The 19,146-nt window shown below is 43.4% G+C and overlaps 2 protein-coding genes and 1 long non-coding RNA gene across 3 annotated transcripts in view; 1 reads left to right on the top strand and 2 right to left on the bottom strand.

Annotated features, from left to right (window-relative positions):
* SPATA4 (spermatogenesis associated 4) overlaps positions 1 to 3,162 on the top strand; it is a 6,758-nt gene extending 3,596 nt beyond the window's left edge. The window contains exons 2-5 of the mRNA XM_014547759.1: positions 229 to 398; positions 719 to 837; positions 1,145 to 1,365; positions 2,815 to 3,162. Of these exons, the coding sequence (XP_014403245.1) occupies positions 229 to 398; positions 719 to 837; positions 1,145 to 1,365; positions 2,815 to 3,068 (764 nt within the window). The 3' untranslated portion in view covers positions 3,069 to 3,162. The remainder of the gene's footprint in view (positions 1 to 228; positions 399 to 718; positions 838 to 1,144; positions 1,366 to 2,814) is intronic.
* Positions 3,163 to 4,649: 1,487 nt separating this feature from the next.
* LOC106727823 lies at positions 4,650 to 5,824 on the bottom strand. Its single transcript, XR_001364079.1, has 2 exons — positions 4,923 to 5,824; positions 4,650 to 4,817 (listed from the first exon to the last, which is right to left on the bottom strand). It is a non-coding gene; the product is annotated as an uncharacterized LOC106727823 (long non-coding RNA).
* Positions 5,825 to 7,450: 1,626 nt separating this feature from the next.
* WDR17 (WD repeat domain 17) overlaps positions 7,451 to 19,146 on the bottom strand; it is a 66,643-nt gene continuing 54,947 nt past the window's right edge. Inside the window, exons 22-29 of the mRNA XM_014547758.1 lie at positions 18,506 to 18,526; positions 16,465 to 16,576; positions 12,889 to 13,030; positions 12,492 to 12,594; positions 11,271 to 11,372; positions 10,596 to 10,694; positions 10,117 to 10,300; positions 7,451 to 9,217 (exon numbers count right to left, since the gene is read on the bottom strand). Coding sequence (XP_014403244.1) covers positions 9,098 to 9,217; positions 10,117 to 10,300; positions 10,596 to 10,694; positions 11,271 to 11,372; positions 12,492 to 12,594; positions 12,889 to 13,030; positions 16,465 to 16,576; positions 18,506 to 18,526 — 883 coding nt within the window. The 3' untranslated portion in view covers positions 7,451 to 9,097. The remainder of the gene's footprint in view (positions 9,218 to 10,116; positions 10,301 to 10,595; positions 10,695 to 11,270; positions 11,373 to 12,491; positions 12,595 to 12,888; positions 13,031 to 16,464; positions 16,577 to 18,505; positions 18,527 to 19,146) is intronic.

Raw genomic sequence — 19,146 nt, 5'->3', positions numbered from 1 at the left:
CCCTTAGGGAGCGGGCCTGAAACAACATGTGGAGCATTTCTTTCATTCATTCATTCATTCATTCAAGCAATCGATCATTAAATGTTAGGCCTATGCTAATATAGGTAGAAGGCTTTGGTGACTACAAGAGTATTGAAATAGTCCAGGCTCTTCGGGTTCACTAGACCAGTTACTTGCTGTCAGGACAGAATCTTAGGTTGGTGTTCACTGGAGCACAGACGGTATAAGTAACCACATGTTCTCTCATTTCCTTCTGGCCACGGATCAGGGATTTTTCCAATGGCTTCCTGGTAGCAGAAATATTCGCTATCTATTACCCCTGGGACCTTAGCCTCTCGTCCTTTAAAAACGGCACTTCTTTAAGAGTCAAGTTGGATAACTGGGCGCAGTTGGAAAAGGTAAATCCGCAACCATTGACGGCGGTCACTGCTCTGTGGGTTGTTTTAAAGGGCTGGGTTTCTAGACGTGTGTGGCGGGCTGGGAGGGGATACTGCCGCGTTGGCAGCTTGCTTCCTGAGATTGAAAAGAGGGTTATTAACACGCTCACTTCACGTGGGAGTGGGGTGTAATGGTTTTCTTGCCGAATAACATCATTTAATGATGAACACGTGAGACAGAAAATTGGTGGAGATAAAAGGGGGATTGAGGGGAATTCATAGCGATTGAACCTTTGAATAAAACTACTCACGATGCAAATGTTTTCTTTCCACTATTGAAGTTCCTGGCCAAAAAGAAAATTAGATTACCCAGAGAACTAATCTACGGGACGATCCACTGCAAAGCCGGCGTGCCGGAGATCCTGGTCCAGGAGGTGTACAGCTTGCTAACACACCAGGAGTGAGTGAGCCGGGGTTCCTAGCAAACGCCGCTTCATCTGAAACTTTGGGTAACACACTTCTCATTCCTAAAATGCCGAAGTTCCTGGCCAAAAAGAAAATTAGATTACCCAGAGAACTAATCTACGGGACGATCCACTGCAAAGCCGGCGTGCCGGAGATCCTGGTCCAGGAGGTGTACAGCTTGCTAACACACCAGGAGTGAGTGAGCCGGGGTTCCTAGCAAACGCCGCTTCATCTGAAACTTTGGGTAACACACTTCTCATTCATAAAACCCTGGTGAACAGCATGTTGTTTTTTATTTCCAGAACCCAAAGTATCCAGGAAGACCTTGTGAACTTCACAGACTACAGTTACCAGATGCAACTGCCTCTGCTCCCCAGGTCCACGGCCTCCAAGTTCATTAAAGATAACATTAGGTTGTCCGAACTCATGAGCAATCGCAGCCTGCTCAGCAATGAACTGAAAATCGATTTCCTCTTCCTTCTGCAAATGTTGCAAAGGAAGTTAAGCAGAAAGATGCATCCAAGTAAGTTTTCCTTGGAAATCCTCAACCGAATTCCTCCGTGCCCAATGACGCTCCTTGGGCACGGATGAAGGAAAGACTCTCATGTCTGCTGTCTCCGGTCACTGGTTTAATGAGGAAATACTCCCGTTGTGCAAGCAGTGGGATGAATTCTTTTCATCGGGGTGGTTAGTGTTATAATTCATTCGTTTTGATGAAAGCATAGGTTACCAGTGTCTAAGCACGTTTCTTTTTAGAAAATCTTTTAAGTGAATCTGTTCACGTAAAATATTGTGGGAATTCGTAAGTTCACATATCAACTCAAGATACCCAGGAGGATAGGAGTGTTTAAGAGTCTGTCAGGGTGTAAGTACTTGACCCCTAGCTGCTCTCTAGGTGTGGTCAGTGCTGTCCTTTCTGTAGTAGCTGTTGGTGTGGAGATGGCCAGGCCGACTGGGTCAGCCACAGCGTCTTCTTGTTGCTGTGGCTTTTCTGACACTTATTCGGGACACCACTCATGCCTGGGAACCTGACCCTCCTGATTGCAGACACTGGGAGACCTCGCCATCACCTAGACATCCACGCCATTCCGGAGCGAGGCGGGTGTAGGTCATCAGGATTTCTCTCTCCCCTTTTTGAACCCAGTTTTCCGAAGAGCCATCTTACTCTAGTCTCTGGAAGGAGCGGAGAGCCGCAACCTGACCTCCCTCCCTAATTAATTGTGAGACAGATGTTTTGTCCTTCCTTTATCGTGTCCGTTCTACCATCTGTCATTTTTTGTGTCTCTTCTTTATTCTACTTGTGAATTTGAGCAGAGACAGAACTGTAAATTTTACGTTCAGATTTTTGAGAAGTTTTCAGACACTAACGTTTTGCTGCGAAATGTATCATACATGCAGCGTATAATGCATATACATTTGTGTACCCCCTTGTAAGAAACAGAACATCACCGGTGCCTTCACATTCCCCTGTGTGTCCTCTGTGATAGCATTCTCTACCCTTCCCACCGAGAGCAGCCATTGTCCTCCTGCCTTATGATTTCCTTGATTTTCAGAAAATATATTTTTATTGATTTCAAAAAGGAAGAGAGAGGGAGAGAGAGAAACATCAATGATGAGGGGGAATCATTGATTGGCTGCCTCCTGCACGCCCCACTCTGGGGATGGATCCCACAATCCAGGCATGTGCCCTGACCGGGAATCAATCGAACTGAGACCTCCTGGTTCATGGGTCTACTCTGAACCACTGAGCCACACCAGCCGGGCTTAAAGTAACTTTTTAAAGCAACTATTTTGTGCATGAAGAAGGTAAGCACTGCAGGGAGAGGGGTGTTAAGCTCTGTAGTCTCCGCACTCCTAGGATTATGGGGAAACAGATGTCTACACAATTTGCAGAATTTCTAAATCGTGGGGCTTTATTTTGCCAATGGCCACAGTGAATTCCTAAGAAACGACGTCTGTGTCTATTTTACAGGCAGGTTTGAAGTCAAACCGACCGTGGGAGAACTCACTCTGGACCACATCTCTGCCCAGGCCTCTCGCCACAAGCCCAAAGCAGCGAATCCAAGGCCACCGGACGTTCCTGTTCTACGTACGCGCTTTTGCTGTGGTTTCATTTTTAACTTTTTATCTGTGAAAAGGGATTTTGTTTGTTTGTTTGTTTTGCTGTGTTCATTGACATTTTTAAAAAGAGCTAAAATGCTGGTCTCAGCCTTCGGTCTAAAATGATGCCACAGTTGGTTGACTCGTTGTTTGCTCTTGTTTTCTTGTTAATCCTCACCCAAGGATGCTTTCCCATTGATTTTTAAAGAGAGTGGAAGGGAGAGGGAGAGACAGAGAGAGAGAAACACCAATGTGAGAGAGACACATCAATTGATTGCCTCCTGCCCATGCCCCAACCAGAGCTGGGGACTGAGCCTGCAACTGAGGTACATGCCCTTGACCGGAATGGAACCTGGGACTCTTCAGTCCACGGGCCGACGTTCTATCCACTGAGCTGAACTGGCCAGGGCATTGTTGTGCTCTTGATAGAGAGATGGGGCCCCATCAGGGGAGCTTCCCAAGCTGGGGCCCTCCTTCTACTGTGGGAGCCATCTGGGTGCTGGTTTCTAGGTTGATGCTCAACCACTGGGCCACACCGGGCAAGCTGTTTTTTTCTTTTTCTAACACTTAACTTCCTCTATCAGTTTACCTAAATCTAGCATAGGCAACATGATGGGCCAAAGAATATAGATTTCTTAGTTGCAACGGGACTGTCCCTTGAGAAGTGAGTGAGCTGCAGGGCCCGGGTGGCCAGCTGGATGCTCAGAGTTCCAGAAGCGGGTGTGCACTGTGCCTGCCACAGCAAGGCTTCTGGAGTCGTGTGCAGTGGCCTCAGCTGTTTCTGAAGCAACATTTAAAAACAGCTGAGTCATATTCGGGATCAAAATAAGCCGCGGGTATTTTTAGGCCCTGCTGGCGGCTCCCGGAGGTGGGTGGCATGCCGAGTTCTTATTTATGGCTACTATCATGATGAGCCCGTCTCCGCCTGCGGCCCTTCACTGTGTGTACATTTGATATATCAGAAATGTGGGTGGTTGAGTACATAGTTAATAACCACGCATTGATTTTAACTTTGTTTTTTTAAAATATTCTAGCAAATATAGGCAACGCTGGCAATTAGGGAACCAATCCAGGGGACGCAGCCTGGAACACCTTCTCTCGGCCCTGAGACGGAGCCTGTCCAGACCTGGACAGGTGACCTTGGAAACCCCTCATGGACTTGAAGAAGGGCTGCCGCCACCTTTGCCACGTTAAAGGGACAGAATCGCCGCCTTAGCTGATATTTCAGTGAAAAGTAAACTAAAGTGGTGCCGTATCTATTCTTGGGCTGTTTTTTCTTCTCAATTCCATTCAACAACCGTTTATTAACATCACCTGTGCCACATCCCGTGGAAAACACAAAGTCAAATTAATTAGCGCAGAATGAGCCCAGGTCACCGTAAAGGTGCAGTTAAAGTCCAGGGGTGGGCAGACTTTTTGACTCGAGGGCCACAATGGGTTCTTAAACTGGACCGGAGGGCCGGAACAAAAGCATGGATGGAGTGTTTGTGTGAACTAATATAAATTCAAAGTAAACATCATTACATAAAAGGGTACGGTCTTTTTTTTTTAGTTTTATTCATTTCAAACGGGCCGGATCCGGCCCGCGGGCCGTAGTTTGCCCACGGCTGAGTTAAACACAACTTACCTCGACCAGCAACAGGTCTTTCCCAGAGAGCTGGTAGGAATGGTGACTGTACCCTGTAATATTTTCCTCATTAGAAAAGAAAAGAGTTACTAGGCAGCCTGACAGTGTTTATTTACACATCACATCTATAAATAAAAACATTTATTCTGAATGGTGATCCTTGTACACTGGCCCATAGACCATCTTGCCCAGGTCCATAAATAGCCGTTAACGTTTCTTACAAACTGGCGTCCTTCCTTGAGACCGAGCTGCGGAGAAGGAAAACCTTCACTTAGAAACTGGCCTGGGGTTTAGCGACCCATTTCTTCCATCTAAATATACCCACGGGCTGCTGCCAGCCCCCACACCCTTACTGAAGGGAAACCATAGCAGGCTGACATCCTGAAAGGCGGGTTCTCTTCCATCTTTTGGTAATGTTATGTTCGTATTTGGGACATTTTCTTCAACTGGAATCACTCCTGTGAGACGCCATCCCATTCACAGTCCCTTTGGCTTCCCAGATGACAGTGGTAAGTCCCACCGTGTGTGGGTCAGTTTCCAGCTACCCTCGGTCACTTTTCCTGCAGTGTGGAAGGCCTACACAGTTTTATTAGAATTTCTACCTCCGGAGACTTCCTTGTTTGATTTTACATTTTGGGGGAGAGCATATTTAGTAAAAGAAGTTAAAGCGAGCCCCAATGAAAGAGATGACTTCTTAGGAGGGTGTTTAGAATCTGGTTTTATCTGCGGTAAAGGATTCAGTCCAAATGCACGTCCTACCCAGCTCTCGGTTCCCTACCTGCTGCCTTGCGTTCTAACAGGACACATCTCAAGTCGAAGCTGGTGGGGATCATCACTAACCCATCCATTGCCGATCCCCAGGGAAGGGTGTTAGGAAGAAGTCAGCTGAAGATCCCGAGAAAAGGCCTGGGTTGGGATAAACAGTCAAACACACTGCTCTCTCCTCTTAACACTGCGTTCAACCTCTTGGAAAAGCCCATCCCCCGTGGCCTGTGGCCGGTCCCTAGGACCCTGAGGGAGGGCGGAGGGCTGGGAGAGATAGGAAATGGTCCCCAGGCTTCATCCCCGAGAGTGAGTGAGGGCAGCCGGTACAGTCAGAGCAGAGCGGGAAACTGTAAGAACTTCGAGGATGAGTGTGCCCAGATGTCAACGCTGGGGCATGTCTTAGGAAGGCCATTGGCTCAGAGGCTCTTGGACGGAAGGAAGGAAGGAAGGAAGGAAGGAAGGAAGGAAGGAAGGAAGGAAGGGAAGGAGGGAGGGAGGAAAGAAGGAAGGAGGAAGGAAGGAAGGAAGGAAGGAAGGAAGGAAGGAAGGAAGGAAGGAAAGAAGGAAGGAAGGAAGGAAGGAAGGAAGGAAGGAAGGAAGGAAGGAAGGGAGGGCGGGCTTTCCTGGGAGCTAGGCCGCCTCAGGAACAGGTCCTGTCCATCAAGTGGCAGAATGCTCCTCAGGGCCATGGAAGACCCTGCTGCTCTCTCCTGCTCACGTGGCCGTTTCCATAGTCATTGTTTCCTGCGAGTGGAGGTTCTTCCCTCTGAAGGTCCATGGAGTGACTTTTGTAGGCTTCCTCCCGGGAGGGTAATCTCTGATGGACAGCTCGACCCTTCACACCTGCAGTGCCCCTGGGAAGTAGTGGAGCGTTAGGGACAAGACTGATGCGCATCCTACCAGCTAACCATGTCACATCTGGTTTCCCTGGGGGGGCCTGGAATACGTACATACACACAAATCTAGACAACTACATGCACAGTCACATGCTGCTTCAATGCAGCATCAAAGTGTTTTTCAATTTATTTACGTACAAATGTTTCAAAGAGACGGTACAATAAGCACTCACTAGGAGTGCACTATAAACATAACTTCCGTGTTACGAGTGCACTAAATAGGAAATACCGGATTTTACAAATAATGTGTGACGCGTTTACTACATTCAGAATACCTTTGAAGACCAAAAAAATGTCATTTTTCCTACCATAGGGGCAACAAAACACAGTCATGGCTAATGCGACCATGTTCCTGAGCACATCTGAATGGTTTTGTGGAAATATATGTATGTTTCATTAATTGACTGACATAAAAATCAGAGGCTTTCACAACATGTAATCATTTTGATATTGCAATTTTGTGAAACACCTGGTAATGTTAGAGAGAAAAAATTTTCCCAGTCCTTTTAAAATTCACTGTCTTATGAGACTTCCTTCATAAAGGCAGGTTTAAACCTGCAAAATTATTTGTCCACACTATGGACATCTTCAAATAGTAAAATAAGCTCATATTATTTATTGGATTTTCATGCATATGAAATCTAACCATGGAAAATGCTTTTATAATTTTAAAAATTACTTTTTTTCATATCAAGGTACAATATATACAGATTGACATAGTCAAATGACATTTATAATTCTGCAAAGAATTCATAGTTAAAATTAACATTAAGGTATAGAACACTGTAGATGTCAAAGCATAACGGAATTGCACTTGAATCAGCCCAGTTTAGATTTCAGACAGAACGTGGGTTACTCTCCACTGTCTTCATGTGCTACATGATTTTTTTCATACTTTATACATAAAAATATGATTTTCCTGCATTCATTAAAATACAAAATGTGATTATTTATATATGTATAACTTAAACTCAATGATGGCTTTTGAAGGAATTAAAGCACAAAAGATAGGCTTCTTTATTTAAAACAAAATAAAGAGGAATATGGTAGGACGTAGACCAGCGGTTCTCAAACTGTGGGTCGCGAACCCTTTGGCGGTCAAACGACCCTTTCACAGGGGTCGCCTAAGACCATCCTGCATATCAGATATTTACATTATGATTCATAACAGTAGCAACATTACAGTTATGAAGTAGCAACGAAAATAATTTTATGGTTGGGTCACAATATGAGGAACTGTATTTAAAGGGCCAGAAGGTTGAGAACCACTGACTTAGACTCATTTTGAAGGCAATTTTAGTATACATATGCCAATTAATAAACAATTCTGAGTTACATTTATCACCAAGGGTTAAAAAATACTCAGATACACTTTATATTACCCACTGCCTCTCTGAGTTGCATACATTCTCATTTATAATATTAATTTTTTAATAAAATGAAATTTAATGAGGAGTTAGAAGTGATCAATGTGATAGATAGGTATATATTATATATTGTTTTCTGTTTTAAGAAGCTGTTTAAGAAAAATGTTAAAATATTTTAAATGCAACAAGTTTAAAGATAATAACCACGATTATTAAACAAAAACATCTATATTATAAATTCTGCACGACTCGAGTATAAAAGTACTGTTCTTGCTGAAATGCATTAATTTAATAAATTGCAAAGTCAGAATTCAAGAACAACTGAGATACTTATGGCCATGCCTCAGGCTTTTCTTTTTTGTAGCTTTACTCTTTTAATTAATATTTTAAAAACCTGAATTTACATAATATATCCAAACTTTTAATATCCTACTTACAGGAAATTTACTTCAAACTAAATTTCATCAAATAAATTCAGTTATAGTCAATATAAATCGATTAGAGATTATGTCACTATTACTTGCATTAATGAAAATTAATATCTATACATACCCGGTCTCTTTTAAAACAGTCAATTATCATAAAATGCAAATTCTCATACAGATGCCACTGCATTTTGGTTTTCACTCCCCAATTGTTTTCATGCTTATAGAACCGATTCCTTTATAATTGGACATTTGAATTTCAGATAGAAACCTTGGTAATGTTCTCTCCATGTGGCTCAGCTAGTTGGAGCATCGTCCGTTCTGAACACCAAAAGATTGCAGGTCCGATTCCGGGTCAGGGGACATACCTAGGTTGTGGGTTTGATCCCCAGTCGGGGATGGGGAGTGTAGGGGTGGCAACGGATGTATGCTTCTCTTACATCCATGTTTTTCTTTCTCTCTCCCTTCCTCTCTCTTTATACAATCAATTTAAAAAATATCCTTGGATGAGGATTAATAAAGTATTTTGATTGTGTATCTATTTATTGATATATATTAAACTTATAACTGTAAACTTTTATTAAATATGAGCTAAAACCAGTGGTTTATGGTACATGAAATAGAAGACAAGGTAGGTGTCTGTGAACGGACGCTCAGCCCACACACCTTCCGCATCGATGCCCGGAACCCTGGTCCTTCGAATGTTCAGTAGGATTGTACTGCACACCAAGCCCTGTCCTAGGGGTCACACCCTTTCCTGCCTCAACAATAAATACCTGGGTTCCTTCTGCACTTTGTGAAAGTCTTATGTGCTCTTTTCGATGATTCATTCAGTCCTTTATAGCTCAAATATTTCCTTTCCCCCAAATATGGCTATTCTATTTTATAAAGGAGACACCTATTTTTTTCTCAAAAGTATATAAATATTTTATTTTTTGAACTTAATGAATAAAATCGACTGTTATTCCCTACTTCCCCCTCTCCTCCTCCCAACCTTCAGCTCATGGGCAACCAAGGTTAATACTAACCAATAAAAGGTCTTCAAGACACAATGAAGCCGGAGAACAGCCTTCCATCAGAACGGGTTGAGGCGAATGCCAGTCCCTAAGGGTGAGAAGGGGTTCACCTTGGCCCACATCAGAGCATCGTTCAGGGAGATGGCGGATTTCCCATCTTCAAGGAGGTACACGGGGCCCTGCACACGGCGAGAGTTGAGGGAAGAAAAGGAGTAAAAATCCGCAACATGTTTTTAAACAGAGACAATCCCTCCAATAGAAAAACCCATGGGTGATGTTTGCACAGTGCCCACAGGAAATTAAAAAAATATAGACTTGACTTTGGGTGGCGAACTCACAATACAATATACAGTGATGTATTAAACATTGTACTCCTGGAACCTATATCATTGTATTAACCAATGTCACCCCAATAAATTCAATACAAATGTTAAAACAAAAATATGAGAAAAATTAGTCTTTTGAACTGCTACAACTATAAAAACATTTTAAAACATCTTAATGTTATATATATCCTGAAGTCTTTCAAAATAGGACTTAGTTTCATAATTTGAGATCTTTAAATACAGCAGTGTTAACAGAGATAACAGGTAATGTTAATATGTTAAATACTACAAAGTTACCATTTTATAAAGGCATATATGCCTCGTCATAGCCTTAAACGTACTTCACTGTTTAATTATACAGCTAGGAAGTTATTCAAGCCGGAACCTCTGAACCTGCTGTGTGTGTGTGTGTATGTGTGTGTGTGTGTGTGTGTGTGTGTATAATTAAAATCGCGCCAAACGTGTGATTTGCCAGCAGAGCTATAATTTAGTTATATCAGTTAGTCCGTATGTCAAGGGCAGTTCTGAAGAACTAAATGCAAAAAAATAACAACAAACAAAAAAACCCCTTTTAATCTGTACTGCTCAGCTCTTAGAAGGAAAAGCACGATTTTCAAAACACAAAACCTTGCTTATTTATGTTCTAAAGTTACCAGGTTTCTGAGCACGATTTCAAATAATACAGCTTGTCAACAAATTATTTGTAGACTAGAGGCCTGATGCATGAAATTCGCAGCCCCATTAGACAGTACCTGGATTTTTAACCCCGTGAGACAAGAGATGCGAGCGTCCGAATGGCTGGGAAGGTGGGACCCCGTCACATAGTCCGGCCCCACCATCCCTCTGAGCGGCTCGGCCTGCAGTCTCCGGAGCAGGGCTGCGTACACCCTTCTCTGTGACTCGGAAGCGGGTATGTAGGGAGAGTCCTCTGATGATCTGTGTTGTCAACACACATTGCATTTTTGTAAAATCACGGAATCATTAAGGCTTAGACTAGAAACAGTCCCGATGGCTTTTCAGCCCCCCTTCATAGATGATGCCAAATCAACTTTAGACGCAATTTACAGTAAACATGAAGGACTTAGAAAAAGGGCAGCATTGTAAATTATTACTGAATATCTGCTAAGCAAACCAAGAGGCCTTCTTGCGCTCGCGCGAATGACGACGATCGCACTCTGAACGAGCCTGTGGGCGACACTAAGCATTCCCGTTCTTTGTCAGAGTCACTCACGGGTGGACGGGCTGCGTGCAGGCTCTCCAGGCCTCCAGCTCCTCAGAGAGGCGCTCGATGGTCAAAGGCACGGACACCTCCCGACGTTTCAACAGCTGACTGCAACGTGAGAAAGAAATGAACAGCTGACATCTAAGAGTAAGACACCAGAAAAGCAAATAAACAACTGCAATTTTAGATTTCACAGCTATTGTTCAAAAATTCTTGTGTATACCTGTGTGTGTGTGTGTGTGTGTGTGTGCGCGCCTGCTCACTGTGTAGTTAGCCTGTAAGTGCTGGCGAGTCATAGATGGTCCACAGCTGTGGGCTGGGTGACAGTCTGAGGAGGGAGGGACGGATACATGAGCTGCATAATGTATGGAGGACGGTTCGAGAAGCCAAGCTCTGCTGACGGATGGCCACGCACGGCTACTGCAGGGCAGTGTGTGTCTGCACTAACATGAATGTTGGGAGTAAGAAAGCAAGCGGGAGAGCAGTCAGCTGGCAGGGAGGACGGGATGCGGCTGCGTTCTCTACGACAGAGCTGGGCCAAGAGGCAGGGCCCGGCGACGCAGGACCCACCCGTCCGTGTGGATGACACAGCACAGGCTGAGCGGATAAGGACGTGTGGGGCAGTACTGGGGACACCGCTCAATGAAGAACCCCCTCCTCTCCCGGCAGCAGGGGTGCCCTTACCTCGTGTACTCATAGAGCGCGGGGACGATGCTCGCGTACTGTCTCCTGGCGGCCAGCAGCGCGCCCGCGTAGCCACTCAGTATGAGCAGCTCGTTCCGCGCTCTGCGGGGGAAGATGGTTCGGTTTAAGAATCCCGTGCCTTGAAGTCTAGAACATCATTCTCATCTGTAGTTACTGTACTTGTGTCTCTCTGTTTTAATGGGTGACATTGACAGCAAAGTCTGTTTAGAACATTTTCTGAACTCAAGGATGCTGCCTTCATCAGGTAACTCAGCCAGGCGTTGTGCTATGACAAATTCGGGCTCAAAACACCGATCTTCAACGTTATCTCACTCTCGCTTTCTTGTTTTTCTCGGTTGCTCCGCTGCTTCTTCATGCGCTCGCTCCCTCGGGAGCTGCTGGGTCAGAGTAGGAACCCCCGTCACACGGACTCTCACCCACCACCTTCCTGCCCAGGATCTGCCACGTGTGCAGACACGGCGTCACCTTCCCACACGGGCATCAAGCAAAAGGGGCCCAAGGCCTCCATCACAGATTATCCACAGTCTCGGGACCTCAGCCACATGGAACAGTGACCTTGAACCAGGGGCGGGGGACCTCTGGCCCGAGGGCCGTGTAAGGCCCGTGAAATCATTTGGTCTGGCCCTGCCAAGGCATGAGGGGTGAGCTATTTAAATGTTTGACCAAATAGAGCAGGCTAGTTTTTAAGTTGATAATTCTGTGTGGCCCAAGAATGATGTCATGAACATCCAACTGGCCCTCAGCAGAGACGGTTCCCCACCCCTGCCTTGAATGACACTTGTTTCTGGGGGCGGCGTCCACCTTTGACGTCCTAGCGCTTTCACTTCGTCCCCAACCCAGCATGCTTTGCACACATGGAGAGTTAACAGGTAAGACCATCAGTTTCTCAGGACTGTGAGATCCAAAACCACCAAAAGCTTTAAATTAGACCCCATTTGAACCTGGTGTGTATGTGTGTGTACATACCTATAAAACATACAAACGCTATTAGTAAAGGAGGCCACTACGATTTATGATTCCTGGTTCAAACTGACCTCTGCACTTTTTCTTAGGATGACAACAGATAAAAACATAATTTTTTCGACATGTCCTTCTACCTGTCCAAGACGATCTTAGTTCTTGATCTAAACACCAAAACTGGCAGAGCCCCCGTGAAACACCACGTGGCTGGAGTGATGGGTTCTGGGGAAAGGTACTCACTCGGTACACGTGGGCAGGAGTAACTTTTCAGTCTGAATGTAACTCAGCAGGTCAAGAACGGGGTAAATGGTATCCAAAGTCCAATCGGAACTACTGATGTGTTCTGGCAAAACAGAACGAAATGAAGAGTCTCTAAGTAGCAGAGGTCATGTTTCCCCCACTGTTGAACCCATGTGATCAGCTCCCTTCTGGTGAATCCTATCTGTCCCTGGGATCAAATCACAGGTATTCATTCACCCACCCACCCGCTCTCAGGCCCCACCCCATATGGTCAGCAGTGTCTTTCCTTTCTCAAGGTAGGGTGGCTAGTGCTTGATGTGAAAGCTTTTTAGCAGTATGAATGAAAATATGAGATAAATGAGCAGATTTCAAATGTCTCTACCAACTAAACACTCACCTTTGACGAAGTCAACACCAACAGGAAGGGCTTTTTCAGGTTCTTGACTTAACAAGTAATACTTTACAGCTTCAAACACATTGCCATCTGCATGCGCTGTCTCCGCTAACTGCATACATTCTTCTATGGTGGGCAGCTTGCACTAGAAAATAATCGGGTTGAGGACAACATCACCAAAATGTGCAGAGATAAAAGTAACAGTATAAGTACTACATAAGTTTCATATTTATTCTTTATGAAAGTTGCTCAAAATAGATGTGCATAAAATAACTTGTATTGAGATATATTTATGAAGCTATCTTGAAGGTGTAATAATAATAGTGATAATAATTAATAATAATAAATAGGATGGTACCCAAGAGTCAGTGGTTTTTATCACCCATTACCTAATAAAAGAGGGGGAAGTGAATTGCCTTGGTTGTGATATTGGAACTAGTGCCTGCAGCTGTAACTTAGGAAAAAATGCTGAGATTAGTTGTTTTAGAACAAATATGCTGACCATTATAAAGAACGAATGTACACAATACATTAATTTCATGTGGCTCTGAGACAAAGCAGCTTCATTTCAAGAATTGTACAAGCTCTACAAGTTTTAGCTTTGCCGTCCGGAAATCCTACACTGTGTGGGGCTGGAGCCCATGGAATGTCATCACTGTGGCATGAGAAGCAGTACTCCCCATGGTCTCCATTTTTAAAAATCCGGTTAAAACCGAGTCTATTCCTCCCGCAGGTGAGTTCTGCTTCCATAATGAGGCAGAAATTATGTTATCTCCTGGATCAAATTCCAGTAATGTCCATGGTTGGTTCAGTTAAATTGTTGAATTGTGTTGGTTAGTTTCTGAGTGACACTGATAAACAGTTGGATGCTCTGGCTCCCACCACTCTGGCCACCACTGCAATGAGCTGCCACAGCAAGAAATGGTTTGTGTTATGACTCCGGAAAGTGTGCCTCACCCCCGTGAGGTCACCTGTCTCTTCTCCTGGGGGACCTGACACCCTCTTCCCCTCACTTTTCTCTTATATCCCCTTAAGTAACCGAAAAGGTTTATTCAATTCACTTACTTACTAATGCATTTACTCAATAGTTTCTGTTGTTTAAAAATTGGATATATTTAACATTAAAGATCACTCAACCTCTCAAAAAAAAATCACCACAAACTACAATACAGGAGCTCTCATGTGAATGACATCTCCTATTGTTTCCTATCTCTACTCACTAAACAACAGTTACTTATTGAGCAACTCCTATGTGCGTGGTATTGTGCCTGGCTAGATTAAAAAAAGGCTTCTTCACTTTGAGGAACGCTCAAAGAGCAGAGGGGATAAACCCCTTGGACGCCATCAGCGTCTACAGATGTAGGAGGCGGACCTGCCCCACACGCCACACGTGCCTATAGCCGCAAACCTGGCGTATCAACTCTGGTCGCCCAATTTTAAAATCAGACTTTCTGGTGACGTCTCTGGGTTTGTAAAGAAGATCATGGTAACTTAAATTTGTAAATATTCCAGCGCATATGGAAGAAAAGGGGATGAAAAAAAATCACCACAAACTACAATACAGGAGCTCTCATGTGAATGACATCTCCTATTGTTTCCTATCTCTACTCACTAAACAACAGTTACTTATTGAGCAACTCCTATGTGCGTGATATTGTGCCTGGCTAGATTAAAAAAAGGCTTCTTCACTTTGAGGAACGCTCAAAGAGCAGAGGGGATGAACCCCTTGGACGCCATCAGCGTCTACAGATGTAGGAGGCGGACCTGCCCCACACGCCACACGTGCCTATAGCCGCAAACCTGGCGTATCAACTCTGGTCGCCCAATTTTAAAATCAGACTTTCTGGTGACGTCTCTGGGTTTGTAAAGAAGATCATGGTAACTTAAATTTGTAAATATTCCAGCGCATATGGAAGAAAAGGGGATGGTTTCCGTTTTGGACGCGTGGCAGTTAACTGGTAAAAACAGTGGTCCCCATTTAAATTTCCCACTCAAATAGGATAGGACAAGAGGAGTAAGGTGATCACCCCTGTAATTCTTGTTGAATCTTAAAGTTCTGGAAGTTGTGTAACATAATATTTGAATATATAATTGTCTGTACTACTTGTGAAGTTGTCCAGCTAGTCGTTTCTTCACACATTCTAACTAGTCTTTCTGAAGAGTTATTAATGGAGTCTGACGAGACAGTAATTATGTTCTCTAGAATGTGCGTGGGGTGAAAAGACTTGGTGGAGACCTTCCCGCCCCTCCGGCCCCATCTTTAACAGCTGTGATCCCAGTCAGGTGCTAATCTCCCTAAGCCTCCTGGGCCAGGGACATGCCCATGTGCAGTAAGACACTGCACAGCCATGTAAAGCGCAACCGAAAACAGCACCCCTCTTCCTTCCATGTGCATCAATTTCCACAGAAAATAATTTTCATTTGTCATGTTTATCAGAGCAAAGCACAGCTCATTTATAAAGCGAGTCAGGGAAGACAAAGCGTATAAGGAAGTTAAAGTCACTCAGCTCACAACCCATTCGTAACTCTCAACATTTATCTTTTCACAAGCATTTTCTCTGATATCACACTCACACTCACACACATACACACACATACAAATACACATACACACTTTCACACTCACAAACACACTCATACTCACACACACACACACACACACACACACACACACACACTTGGTTTATCTATATTAACACAATACTCAGTAAGTGCCCATTATTGAATGAGTAGGGCCACTCACACTGGGGGAAAATCAAGGTTCATATAAGTAAAAAATTTTCGTTATTTTTAGAGTTGAAGATGAGAACATTTTTTACTTTTATCTTTTTCTCAAAAGAACTATCTTCTTAAATAGGCTGTGCAGTCATTTTCAGAATGAAAATCATGTTGGCATGTGCGTAGTGTCATAATCTGCTTTTCACTTGTTTTACAGCTGACTGATGTCAATAAAAACAGAACTTCAAGATCTTTTTAATGCATTAGTAGCACTAACATACAGAAATGTCCTACAAGCTATATAAACATATAACCTCCCTATTGTGGAACACTTGGGTTGTTTTATATATAATCTTGGTACATAAATTCCTATATTCTGCAAAGGAGCATTCTTTTAAAGCACTTAAGAAAAATGCATGCAAATTTCATTATACGTTATCAATTCTTTTAAAGGCCTTAAACTGTCTACTTTTAAAAGTTGGCATCCATGCACCTTGAGTGCAAAGGGGAGCAGTGGGGAGCAGTGGGGACGGGGACAGGCATTGAGGCTGGTGGTCTCGCCCACCATTCACTCACTTAGGCAACAGCTTCCTTCCCTCCTCTGTGTTCGCTTTCTTTATGCAATAGGAACAATATCCCCTGCTTTTCAGGGTTTCGTGAGGACAGAGTAAAATACAAATACATATGAATGTTTAGAAGAGTTCCAAGCACAGGGCAGAAGCTCAGTAACAGTTACTTCTTAGGATCGTCTTTGTTGTATATATACAAGGGCCCCAGGGAGACCATATCTTTACTTCTCTGTTTGTGTCTCAACCCCTGAACCTGAAATGAGTTAAGTCACGGTGCTGCGTCCCCAACTACCTTCTCGTGGAGATCGCTCATCTCCTCCTCGCAGCCTGGGTAGAAGGCACAGAGCTTCACCAGCTGAAGTTCATTATCTGGAATCATCAGGAGCAGATCAGCTGCCAAATTCCTGGTCACATAACAAAAGGGGAAACGCCCATGAAAACAAAACTCCACACACAACTCGAGAACTATGTGGGAGGAAGGAGACTCAGGATACCTCCCACGCCGTCCTAGCTTCACAACAGCACTAACCTCCCGCTTAACCATGCCGCTCCTCCGCACAGATTCCAGGAACCAAAGGGCGTGGAGGAAAAATGTGTGATGAGATTCCTAAATAGTTCTTTTAAAAAATATGTTCTTATTGATTTCAGAGAGAGGAAGGGAAAGGAGGAGAGTCATGGATCGGCTGCCTCCTACACGCCCCCTGCTGTGGATCGAGCCTGCCACCCAGGCATGTGCCCTGACCTGGGAATCAAACCCTGACCTCCTGGTTCAAGGGTCAACGCTCAACCGCTGAGCAGCACCGGCCAGGCTCTAAATAGGTTTTAAAGCTCTAAACGGAGTCTTCACATGTTCACAATTGATTTTAATAAGTTTTAATAAATTTCATTTTATATAGTTTTTATCCCTGTTCATAATAAAATTCTGAAAAATATGTCCTGCTGTGATTGGGTTTCATTTCTGATCATTTCACACCATTTTTGCAGTAATGGCTGCACCACAAAGCTCAGGTCCCTGAGAGGAGAGTGGAGTCTGATGTACCTTGAAATGACAATAGTTTGGGCTCCACCTGTAGGTCCCTGCCTAATCCCCTTTTCACAGTCAAGGTCGTCCCCACCCTAAGGGCCACTAAAAGCCCTTAGGAATTCACCCTCCAAAGGTGCCCCTCCCTTGTGGTCCTTCAGCAGCCTCAGTGCCCCTCTCAGAATCCCTCAGTCCATGCCCACCCCAACCCCATCCGGGAGCACTCCCTGACCTGTAGACTTCAGAACATGTCCAGAACCCTACCTCTGCCCCCACCATGCCATGAGAATGAGAGCTCTGCACAGCTTCTAGAAGAGGGTTTGGAGAGTTTTTGGTTGCATGCCTCGTAACTGAGAAAACACTAATTATCATAGTTTGAGATGTTATTATTCAGCTTTCAAGAAACTGATAAACATTCAGCATGACTTCAGAAGAGGTGATACTTCAAGTGTGAATTAGGAAAGGTGTGCTGCGGACTGAGACAGACCCTCCTTCACCTCTGTGCGAAGCCTTCAGGGAAATCTAGATTGGCCATTAATGTGAATGAGCTATTTTTAAAAACATTAAGAGATATTTAATCAAGAATATAGTGAGCATAGAATAGAGATAATTTGTTGCGTCTCATTTTCTATTATCATTGCAAAGGTAAATCTTTGAGTGTATTTACAATTTCCAAATTAGAGTAATTCATCTGTTCTTGCTAAAATTTTGAATGACTTTATGTTTTCTGACACTAACAGTTAATAGCAGTTTTCAATAATGTCCATGAGAATATAGAAATTACTTGCTTTTATAATGTATAAAATTGCCACCCTAAAATTCTACTCAAACTTCTATCAACTACAGACAAAAACCTGTATTGAATTATATCCTGATACATTAAAATTTACAGCAATGCTATCTAATTTTATTCACTCGTTAGGTAAAATCACTACTTACTGAAAATTTAGTAAACCATATTACAAGTAACGATATGGACCAAACAAATGATCTAACCTCTTAAATTTCACTATCAGAACAGGCACTTCAATTTGCTTAGCTGAATTCGCTATTATTTTATATTGTAGAGAGCCACAGTTCACTTATTATACACCTCTAAGTATAAAATCACAAGGGCTTTGTGCCTAGGTTATAGGAACTTTTGCCATTCCTCTGTGTTTAGGTTTTATATGCTATAAATTGTGGAAATAAATTGGCATTCTGTAAGACAAAGTGAAAACAGTTAATGATAATTTCTTAATACAGAGTTGGTGTCCCAATAATATAGAATATAAATATTTAATTAAGCAGTTTTTATAAAAGTAGATGATACCTGTATTCATCAGATGGAAAGCTAAAAGGAAAACAATTCTGGATATGAATACCATAGACAGGCAATGAGAACCAACCAGCAGCGAACTTTAACCAGCAAACACAAAAATGTGAAGGATTTTTGGTTTACGAAGTTACACGCATTCTACTGAAACTATGCTGCTATCTTAATTTTTATTTAAAATGTATGGAGCTCTACTAGCCATTAGACTTACAGATCTCCATTTTCCCACGAATAACAGAACAGCATCATCTATTTCGGAATTTGAACTGTGCCCTGGTTTTCAGCACACATATCTACGTATCGATGGGTAAAAGGAAGAACTCCTGGGGGAGTTAGAGGGAAATAGACATTTGCTTTATATTAAAAGCACCTAAGATATATAGTCAGCTGAAAGATTTTTAAAACTCTTTTAAATTCAGTATCTATTCCTGTTTGCCTTTTTTTTTGCTTTCACATAAACACACACACACACACAAACCACATTTCCTTTACATGGAGGCAGTCACCTCTCAGAACAGGCCTCATGCTTTGGGATGGGTCTGAGGGAAGCCATGATGATGAGGTGACTGACCACTGCAGTTCTCGACCGAGGGAGACCTGGGTCTCTCAAAGGGGCAGCATTGCATACACCGATGCGG

This window comes from Myotis brandtii, unplaced genomic scaffold, assembly GCF_000412655.1.
Source record: "Myotis brandtii unplaced genomic scaffold, ASM41265v1 scaffold484, whole genome shotgun sequence".
In the NCBI taxonomy this organism is placed as follows: domain Eukaryota; kingdom Metazoa; phylum Chordata; class Mammalia; order Chiroptera; family Vespertilionidae; genus Myotis; species Myotis brandtii.
The sequence above is the reverse complement of the archived record's forward strand: the minus strand, read 5'-3'. Positions and strand labels throughout refer to the sequence as shown.